The sequence below is a fragment of the Ictalurus punctatus genome, chromosome 18 (assembly GCF_001660625.3).
Source record: "Ictalurus punctatus breed USDA103 chromosome 18, Coco_2.0, whole genome shotgun sequence".
Taxonomy (NCBI): domain Eukaryota; kingdom Metazoa; phylum Chordata; class Actinopteri; order Siluriformes; family Ictaluridae; genus Ictalurus; species Ictalurus punctatus.
The window spans coordinates 15521399-15533049 of record NC_030433.2 but is presented as its reverse complement, the minus strand read 5'-3'; the positions used below and the strand labels follow the sequence as shown (position 1 = coordinate 15533049).

The window sequence follows — 11651 nt, the reverse complement described above, 5'->3', positions numbered from 1 at the left end:
TTCACAATAGAAGATAGAAAACATATCAAATGTTTAAACTGAGGAAATGTACCATTTTAATGAAAAAATAAGTGGCCGCAACACATCTGAAAAAAGTTGGGACAGGGGCAATAAAAGACTGGAAAAATAAGTATCTGAACTTTTTTGGAATTGGGTTGTACTTAATTAGCAGGTTCCTACATTTTTAATGACCAAAGACCACAGTACCACCCTGTTTTCTACTGGATACCAAAGCCAAAACTTATGAATTCACAGGACAAAGTTCACCTAGATAAAGTAAGAACTAAGCAAATGTTACTGCTATGGGAAGCAAATGCACATCTTTCACATCACAAGTCCTTTTCCCTTCAGTGAATTGCCTTTTCCACTGGGTGATTACTGCTTTAGCTGTAGTTTTGATGTGCTATATTGATGTCTACAAAATCATGTCTACAAAATAGACTGTCTGCTAGTATGTCTTATTGGATCTTAAAAACAGCTGGATGGGACACACCCACAAGGGTAAACAGTAGAGTCCAATGAGACAAATTGGAATGAAAACAGCAACTTGGTATGTGAATGCAAAGTTAATAACTAGTCAATACACATAATTCTGAATGTATAAATGACATACCATAAACGTTCTGAAATATTGTATATTTTATTTAGTCGCAAAAAACCCCCAACAACAATAACAAAAAATAAAAAAAACAATCCGCATGCAATGAGAAGAACATCCAGACAAACTGACCTCATCAAGTTTTATAACAAAGAACACATAACCGTAACAAGATCACTTCACCTGCTCAGATGAGCGCTGGTGCAAGAGCTTGGCCCCAAGTATTGCTTTTTGCAACAACAGTATTTTCTGTGCAATACCTCACTGTATAACTCTGGAGTAATCTTATACATCAATAACATTAACCAGAAAACTGTCAAAACCAGCTGGGTAAAGTTCATGGTCCTCATTGTAAGATGAAATAAAATGAACAATCAGTGACAAAGGAAAGAACCGTGTACTGTGCTTTAAGTACTGGTTACAAAAAATCCCCACAAAAACCCAAATCCATCAGCTAGATAAACCATAGTAAAAGCACACAAAACAGTGACACCAAGACATTATTGTGAGAACATAATCCATGTTTGAATTTCTCCACGAGAACCACAAGCTCTGGTCTGTAATGTTCCATGCAAACAGAGTAATGTTACAAGTATTTCACTAATAGCATGATTAAGATCATTATTCAACATGTTATGAATATTACTTCAGAATGAAAATGATAGGAGAAAAAAAAAACTGGGCACATTTGATCTTAAAATGAAATCGATACAATCTTTTAAAGCTGCTTTGCGGAAAAAAAGTCCACAGCTTTTGTAATGGTTAAAGGCAATTACCTGTCTTCAAGACACCAAGATTGTTCGTACTTTGATTAGACTCTAAAGAATGAGTCATTATACATCTTTAAGATAAAAATGAATTATAATACTAGCTATATATTACTTGTCAAGAAAGATATTTGGGAAAATACATATTTGCTAGTGAATTCACACTTGCAATACAATCCATCTATCACAGACAACTGGCAGTATATGTATCTACTACAGCATATTCAGTGGTTTAACCAGGAACGATCTACATGATTATTACGTATGTGGATTTAAATCTGTTAATACACAGCATGGACACCTGGTGTTTAATTGTGCAGCATATTTCATAATCCTAAAAGGCCATTTCCAAACATATACATGTACACATCTAAAGGTTCACATACAACTAACAGCCATAAAATATAACTATTTCCCTTTGATTAATCAGTAGTACTAATTTGTGAATATGTCCAACATAATAATATAAAATACATTTTCATATTCACAGAGGTTTACATGTGGCCACATACAACACAGTGCTACTGAACCTGATGAAGAAAAGTTTTCAGAGTAAATAACCCGGCAGCACAGCTCCGGTATGGTACTTTTGGTTAAAAGATTAATTCAGACAAAATTAAAGTTTTGAAGTTTGAACAATTTTCCCGAGATCTGTGATGTTCCCTCATGAAATGTTTTGAGTCTGTATGACTCTGAACAATGGTGGAGGCAGATTTAGATGAGTTTGCAGGCGTGGACAAATGATAATGTGGTTGTAATGTATTATAATAATATATAGCCAGTTTGTTAAATGCATTAATAGAGACTAAGCCTAACAAACATGTATACTGTATGTGTTTAAATGTTTATGTAGTATGTTGTGTTGTGAACTCAAAAGTGTCACCAAATTGTTGCCGAGCATTTTGGCAGTGAGCTGTGGTGAGCTCTCTTCACAACACAAGTGAAAAATATCGTTTCTGTCTAGCAGGCATCTTTATTTTCTCTTAGCACATTTAACCGTGAGGTGATTGAGGTGTATTGTGCGTATCGTGCGAGTGGGAGAGTTACGTCAAAGCTTTGCACTGCATTGTATTTTGCTTGGTTTTGTCAGTATTTCCACATACCTGTGTGATCCTCAAAACATCATCTGTTATCAATGTGCATGGGTCTTAACCAGAGTCTATAAGTTACATTTACCTTTCTAGCTACAAATCTAACGAAGCAAGCATCAAACACCAAACATGTCTTGGCTTGGAGTAAGTGGGAAATTTGATCTTTTGTTGAGCTTTAAACATTCACCTTAGCATAAAACAATATTCCCTTCTCATGATTACCAAAGCAAACAAGCAAGCACACAACTGACACCTTTACTTAAACAGATTTAAAATGGCAACTCACAAGAAACAGTAGTACTTCCAAAAATAGTACCTACAGAACACGATGTCTAGATGTCTACTGCAGTAGTGGGGTCTCAGTGCTTGTGTAAGACAGTGAGAGGTTAATGTAAAAACAGTGCTAAAAAGCTCGGCCACTATTGCATAGGCATCTTTGGACAATCGATTAGAAAGGAAAACTAACGTTGATCTAGAGAAGCAAATGTTCATTGCCCTGCCAAGTCAGCCTTCTTATTAAAGGCCTGAAGGTCATCTAGGTTCTAGTTCATCATAATAAACTATCTATTGTCTAGTATCTATAATCTACTGATACGCTGCATTATTTTCCAGTATAAGCAACAAAACTTGTCTTAAAATGTCATCTGAAAGTATGTGAGAGAAACCAACAAATTCAGTGTGATTGAATGTTGAGACAGTGGATATACACTGGATGTACTGTACTGTGCAATAGTCATCGGCACCCTACATTTGTAGTCAAATTTTCTCTTACAGGGTCTTTTCACTGATCAAGTTTTGTCTTACATGGTAATTAAACTTGTTTAATTAAGACTGTGTTTGTGTGGCAGCCTGGGAAAACCCATTTGACATGGCTGAAAATCTGGTTCTGACCAAATTTGTGGTTTTCTACTGATAATTTGTATTGACACATCTACTTTACTTTAGAAAAACTTTCTAAATTTGTCTAGGCTTTCTGCAAAAATCTTGTTGGGCAAAGAGTCAGTTTATCAAACACAGCTGTAGAATGTAAACAAAGGCGGGTATAAAGATAGACACAGCATTTATAATCATTAAATTCCACGCGAATTAAATCAATAAAAAGAAGTGACTTTTAGAACATCATATTTAAATATAATTTTCTCCATTTTCACTTTTTGGGGTAACAGAAAATGTAATCATTTCAACATGTGGGTGAGAGTGGTGCAACAAAACTATTATTTTTTTCTTTCTTTTTCTTTTATTTACTGCTCAATGTAGTAATTATTTCGATACTCATTTCATTATTTAAGATTTTTTTATCTATAGAGTGCTTTATATTTTTGCACAGTACTGTATGTGTATACAGGGTTTTTTTTTTTGTTTTTTTTTTAAAAGAGAAAAGAAAAGAAAAAATGTTAACCTAGGGAGTGAGTCAGTCAGAGGACTAGGACTGCACAAACGTGATAATGGAGCTGATGAACTCCAGAGGCTTGTCAGCATGAATCCAGTGACTGGCATCAGGGATGTACTGGATATCTGCATATGGAAAGAGACGCTGGATTTCAGGATAATCCTCAGAGCTGGGGGGGGGGGATAAAAAGAAAAGGTTTCCCAGAATGACTTCTCAAATAAAAGTACAAACATGTTCTATAAAAACTGGTTTCCACCATCTGGCAGCAGTGATAAATATAGCCTACCCTAACCTATCTGGAATGGTAAAGTAACATTTGACTTACCAACCCACGTCTTAGCTTATCGTCATTTAAAAATTATTTACATAACCAAAAACATAAAATTAACATTAAATTGTCAAATAATTCACTATATGATAAAGTATCGGAAAACTCCAAGTAAACATAAACAAGAACTGCCTCCAAAACTAACTGAAATAAAATTAATTACTTTGTTGCTTTTCTTTTCTTCCCCTCAACATTCATGTGACTTTAGAGACTTTAGATCAGTGTAGAAAACAAAGCCAATTATTTTTAATTGAACCAAGGTCCTTACAAATGCTTCATAATGAAATTCAAGGACTTTCAAGAACTTTTCAAGAACTATATTTGTTTGTTTTGAAGGACATATATAATAAAACATTTTTATATGGTGCCTTTTCCAGTCATGCTTGACTATATTTGCATTTCCCAGGCATTGCTTCATCTTCACCATAACTTCAATATACTCCAGATGAGTGACATGAGAACTGTTGCCAACAATTTTCAATGAAAAGTCGCTAAATGATGTCATGCGCTAATTAACATATTCATCACCTCATCGTGTCTGCATTCTGTTCTTTCCTACTCTCAGTGCTCACATACTGTATTTTAATACAGCAGAATTCCCTATAAAGATGTTCTCATTCACATATTTTTGTGTTTCTTATGTCAGGCAATGCAACAAGTATGAAATCGTGACTGAAACACAACCCATTAAGACTACATGTTAACCAGCAGTCACCTTCGTTTTCCAAGCTGCTGCTCTGCTAAAATCCTGATTTCGTAATCGCGACGTTGTCTGACAAAATTACCATACACATACAGTAAGGTAAAATACAAAAGGTGTGCTGTGATTTCAGCTATATATACATATACAGTGTCTTCCACTCAGTGTTGGGTTCGAGTACACCTTTGTCGAGTCCTTAACCAATCGAGTCTTGTCATAACAACAAGCTTCATGCTTTATTACTGCTTTTAATCGGTCTATGACACAGCTCTGTTCTTGTATTTTTTTTTTCATTTTAATTCCTAAAATAAAATAAAATAAAAAATCCCTATCAGCAGGGTTTATGATATTTACTACACTAAGAAGTACATTTCACATTGTACATGAAATTCAAGACTGGCATGAGCAAATAATAATGTTTAGGGGTGGGCGATATGACTACAATCTTATTTCACCATAACGGTATGTTTTCTTAGGTAGGTCTATCAGTAGTATTCAAGTAAGTAATACTATGGAAATTGAATAAAGCAATTAAATGTAAAATAAAATAGACTTAACTGTGTGACACATACAGTGATTCTTATTAAATTTACTGAAGTTATTCAGTCAAATGAGTGATTTTCTCTTTGTTTTTTGTTGTTTGATTAACATTAATGACACAGACAGCAGCAGGTTTATTAGAATGCTGTCACTTTAAGACCTAATGCACAGATCCAATATCCAGATCCAATGACCTCCAAGTGATGGAGCACATCACAGCACATCCAAGACCTAATGCACAGATCCAATATACTGTATTGACACACCTCCAATTCTCCCCTTCCCCCCCAACTGTTCACATTCACTTAAGACATAACCGACTGTGTTTGCATGAATTCTCGGCCAGACATGCATTTTGACATGACGTGTGTGTATTTATTTGACCGTCCAACTATAATAAGCCACTAAAGAGAACTCAATAGACTCTCTGCAAGAACACTGATTACATATATCCAGTAGAATATCAGCCAGTGACTTTACTTCTGTATGGCTTCTGTATGGCCTCTGTATGGCTTCCGGAAAGTTAAAGTATCGACGGCGGGAAGACAGTAGGCTGGCCGAACATTGTTGCATCCTGTTATGCGACAACATAGAGAGTCTTCCATGTTTAAATACATCTTTTTTTTTTTTTTTTTACTCTGCAACAGTGATTAAAATTAAATGTAATAAAGAATAATGTTTTATTTTATGTTTTTATTTTTTTAAACCCTCAAGTAAAAGTACTATGATTTAACTATACTCTAAAAAGGTGCTATTACAGTGAACCATGTACTCAAGTTGTCATGGACTGGAGGAGGAGGTGGATGCAAGTGCAGATAATTTACTGTATCAAGTACAATTAGATAAATAGATAAATGCAGAGACAGGTATGAACTGTCAGAAAAGGAGACTTAACTAGATTTGCTAGTTGGATATAGCATGAGAATACTCACCCTCAAAGACGTCGATGCAACTTGAAATATATCATTTGAAGCCCTTCTCCTTCTTACTGTTGGGTGTTAACAACTGACTGCCTCACAATACGATTAACGTCATTCACGGTAACCTGGGAAAGCTCTCGTAAACAGCGAGTATAATATGTCATACTCTCCTGTGCCATCTTCACATAGTGCCAATAGCTAAAACGGCTTCCAGCGCGACACCGGATACAACTGAGCTAACCGAGACAAAACATGGAAGCGATCATGCATAGATTCCATTCGGTACTCACACGACGAGGCGGCTTACTGTTCGCATGCATTCAAGCGTCATTAATTTCTTATCTTAATTTTATTTTGTTGTTTATTTTTTCTTTTTCTTTTCATGTTATACGTGACATGGTCTCGATTGTACACGGAAAAAATTTCAGAGTCCAAAATGTCCGAGTCCTTTTCAAGTTCAAGTACAAATTAACTCGAGTGCGTGACAAATCTGAGTTTGTTCATAGTTGGACTCGAGTCTGGGATCGGGTAGCCCAACTCTATTACTATTACAGCACAGTAATAGTAATATTAACAGTAATAGCAATAATAATAATAATATACAACACCATTTGCTCTCTGTGTGTATGTGTGTGACATAGATATGTAGGTGAGTGAATGTTTTGATGACTTTCAGTTCTTCTAATTGATATGTAACTCAAGGTAGACTGCAAAACAAATGCTGTGAAATAAAAGGTGAACATTTTGGAAGTTAACTGTTTTTCTCATTTTATTCCATTTTATAAAAAATGGAAAAAGTGGCACTGTGAGAAGTTGAAGATGTGCCAATTTAAGGTGTAATTTTCAAGAAAATAATGGTGTGTGTTACCTGAGGTATTCGGAGTTACTTCCACCCAGAAAGAGGGTGGGACCATCATAGGTTGTGTTAAACTTGGGAAAACCCATAAGGTCCATCAGGTGATTTGAGATGGCCTCCAAATTGATTCTCCAGCCATAGTGTCCGTTCTGCTCGACCAGATTAGTGAGGAGGAAATGCCGGACTGAGTGCTCCTGTGCACAAACCCACAAACATTACATTACATTTATTCACTTAGCAGACGCTTTTATCTAAAGCGACTTACAAATGAGAAAGATACAAGCAAAGCGATATATCAAGCAGAGAACAATACAAGAAGTGCTACCATACAAGATCTATTAATTGAATTCCAGAAGAAGCAAAGTGCAGAGTAGAGGTGCAAGTGCAAATTTTTTATTTTTATTTTTTTTTAAATTATGAGTTGGTTAGGTGTTCATGGAAGAGGTGGGTCTTTAGCTGTTTTTTGAAGATGGTGAGAGATTCTGCGGTCAACAAACAAGGGATTTTAAAATGTACACACATCCACTATCCACTGTGCATTTTGAGACTGTGTAATGGATTACAGATAATATTAAGTTATACATAATACACATAAAACTAAATTAGGTCTAATAATAATAATAATAATAATAATAATAATAAATACAGCTGCAAGCAGCAATTATCGGGGTTCAAGCCATTCAGGGCCCTACAGGATGTTAAAAAGATATTACTCAATATTGTGCAATCCTATAAGCTTGTCTAATAGCTGCTGACCATTGCTCGACTAATGGTGGTCATGTTTTTCGAGATTCACAGTTGTCCTCGTACATGCCTATTGGACCTTGGACAAGGACAATTCTTGCAATATTTATCAAGTCTATTGGACCACATTTACTGACAATTACATGTTTTGTTCTGCTATTGCGCCACCAGTTCACACTCACTAATGTCTTTTACATCTGTCCTCAGACTGATCCCATACATATGTACCCCAAGTTTGGCGAAAATATCTCAGTCTGCTCAAGAGTTATAGCCATTTAAGTAAAAGTGGCCATGCCCATTTTTTGATGTGCCCTTGTGAGGGTAAATTAAATCTTCAAGTTTTTTTTTGATAATTATTGATCTAAGGTGTCCGAAGAATTGTGCTGCAATAGTTTTATTCCAATTGATCAAACAAACCTAGGACTAGTCTGCAAAATGATTTTGAAAAAAATAATCTCAAATATTTAACGAACGATTTGATTGACAGCAGTGATCATAGAGGCAAATTTGTTCAGAATCAGGAGCTCTAATACAGTTTACAAAGAACGTGTGTATCTCTGAAACATAAGATGATATACAATCATATACACACCATTTATACAGTAATTTTAATGTTTGTTTTTACTATATAGCGTGCTCAAGTGGCCAAACTCTGCAATTTTTGTCATGTGAACTCAGACTCAGGCCTTATATACGCATACCAGGTTTGGTGAAAATAGCTCATTCTCTTTAAGAGTTAATACTATGTAACTAATGTGGCCAAGTCCACTACAAAGTCCATGAATTTTGTCATGCCGTCAACACGTAAAATCGAAAGTTCAACTTTTTTGGATAATTATTTATAAATAGACTCCAGAGAATCTTGTTGCACTTATTTCATTGATATTAAGCGAAAAACCTATGACTAGTCCACAAAAGTAGGTTTTTAACATTATCTGAAATATTTACCCAAGAGTTTGAAGGACACCAATGGTTCTTCAGGCAAAGTTGTTTCAAATGAGAAGAGCTATCACATGAGATATATATATATATATATATATATATATATATATATATATATATATATATATATATATATATATATATATATAAACACATACATACATACATACATACACACACACACACAGACACTGTATTACTTGTGTATTTTGACAGCATATATAAAAGTACTAAAAGTTTCAAGTCTCTAGGCCTTACGGTTTGGTCTGCGCGATCAGTTTTATGGGAGGAGAATAATAATGCTAATAAATAATAATAATAATAATAATAATAATAATAATAATAATAATAATAATAATAATGATAATAATAACAACAACAACAACAACACCACATCTGTGATTTATAAAAATGTATCATTCATCATAAAGCACATTAATGAAAAAAATTAAAACCTCCAAATAAAATGTGTCAAGACTTAGAAGCACGCATAAAATGTATTTTATTAAAATGCAAATATGCAAACTAAAGCCAACATTTCCAATATTTGGTGGATATGTCTACAGACGAGAGCATGTAAAACAAACCACAATCTTGCATGCTTACTTTGACATGATTTCGGAGCTGATCTTCAGCCATCCTGCGTGCAGTTGAGCGTGGAATGTTGCTAGGTACCTTCACATCCTTCATTGCCTCTATATAGCCTTTCATAAAGGTACGAGCTGACGTCGGAACAGGACTGATGTCTACCACAACGAGACGCTCCACCAAACTGGGCTGCCGTTTACGGAAGAGATTTAAAAAATGGGGAAACTGAACAAAATCCCCCCCCCCCCCCCCATATTTAAAAAAAAATTCAGATAATACCTGTGACAAAGCTGTAACCATTGCAGTTTTGCCACCCATGCTGTGCCCAATGAGAATACACTTTCCAATGTGCAGCTGATTCAGCAGATGCTTCAGATCATTAGTCATTGCCTCATACGTCAAACCTGGGCTGTGTGTGCTATTGCCGTGGTTACGAGCATCTACTGTCAGCACCTGACTAGACAAAGTACAGTTAGGACACTAGCAGGCATAACAAGCATACTGTAAAACTGGGGTATAGAATCAATATTACTGTTCCTTTTTATACCACAGTGCTGTTGAATTGTTGATTCTGTCTGATTAGATAGTGCTGTTGAATTTTCTATAACAGCAGCTCTGACAATAATGCTTGCTGTAATTTAAATCACAGGTTTATATTAAAGGGCTCATTCTAATACGTTATCATTTCTATAGGTTCTGCTCATTCTCAGGAATGTGTATGGCAGATGCAAGTGATTTCAAGAACTAACTTGTTTTGAGGATGTTCAACAACATTAAATATAAAATTGCAATCGCTGCACATTGCTGTGGTATAAGAGGATATATAAAGCAAGACATGCTGGAAAAGAATCTACATTGGGGTCATAATGGTAATTCTGTTTTTGCACCAGACCACATCACACCACCCCTTCATTGCTTATTTTCCTAAAACAGCACACTCTGCTGTGTTTTATTCTTGGCATTAGAGAATTGATTTTCATATCGAACTGTCAGCCTGTGATAGAGTCCTCTCCCATACCTTTCGGCCTGTCCTCTGCACCAGAGACTTCGCAATAGCATGGAAGTTTGATTTGCTCCCGAATAAGCCGTGCAGAAAGACGAGTGGAATGCCATCCTCTTTACCATCGTACACATCGTAGCTCAGGTTTACAGGGCTAGAACAGAACACACACACACACACACACACACACACACTATTATTAGAACAATTCAGTCAGAATCTCACTAACACTGATCTGATGAAGGGCAATGCCAGCATTATGTATGTGACATTATACCTCAGAACAAGCATCAGTGTGACAGTTTGCATGACCAATAGCCAAATACGTACATATCAGAAGTACAAACGTTAATCAGAGTAACTGACACTGGCATGGGTGTCGTAGGCAGGAGATACATGTTCAATAAATGCAATGTTTTTAAAACTGTTTGCAGATGACATCATACAACATGAAAGAGAACTGAATAAAAAAATAAATGTATAAACATGTTAATGTTAGGCACGAACTGATCCAAAAACTAGGGCTAAGGCTTGGTCTGTAATGCTTGTTCTCTGCTCATGATTTACTATTTAAAAAACAAAACAGATCATGATTAATTATTAAATTCTCTTAGAAAAAAATGAACAAGCATTGAACACAAGCATTGAATGCAAATGAACACTCTGGGTGTTAATTCAACACTAAGGATTTTACTGTGCAGGAGTATACAGGAAGGTGCAGTAATATTATGAGCTGTGTGATCAGGAGCTGTTTGCTGGCACAGGCAACACAAAAGCTGGATGGTGGCTTTTAGGTGATTCGGCAGTAATGCGTAGAATGAAAAATAAATAAAACAACATAAATACATTTTCTAATATAATCCTTTTACAAATCGGTGGTATTTCCAGGACAAAAAATAAAGTGCCACAACAAAAATGGCAATTTAAATGTGTAAGTCTTGCAGACAGCTTTTTATTTTCATTTTACAAACATTTTAATCATTATCATGATATTATCTTTGTGTACAAGAAGACTATATAAGTGAATTTCCCTGTTTCTAGCCCCCGCCAACAGTTTACTGCAGCAAAAGTAAACAAGCAGATGGTGGCACAAGACATCTCAGGAGTGCACTTGCTTAATTCCTGCTCAATTTCTGACCAACAATTGATGTTAAGACCATTAAAGTGTATCACTTTAAATGCAAATG

At 35.4% G+C, this 11651-nt stretch overlaps 1 protein-coding gene across 3 annotated transcripts in view; it reads right to left on the bottom strand.

Moving 5' to 3' along the window:
- Nucleotides 1-621: 621 nt before the first annotated feature.
- The window catches only part of abhd11 (abhydrolase domain containing 11), a 14452-nt gene continuing 3422 nt past the window's right edge, over nt 622-11651 (bottom strand). The window contains exons 2-6 of one of the 3 annotated variants that reach the window (XM_017492761.3): nt 10483-10618; nt 9744-9917; nt 9483-9653; nt 7203-7384; nt 622-4015 (exon numbers count right to left, since the gene is read on the bottom strand). In XM_017492761.3, the coding sequence (XP_017348250.1) occupies nt 3880-4015; nt 7203-7384; nt 9483-9653; nt 9744-9917; nt 10483-10618 (799 nt within the window). In that variant the 3' untranslated portion in view covers nt 622-3879. Of the gene's footprint in view, nt 4016-7202; nt 7385-9482; nt 9654-9743; nt 9922-10482; nt 10621-11651 lie in introns of those variants that run through there. The other 2 variants (XM_047161599.2, XM_047161600.1) reach the window with 2 other exon arrangements.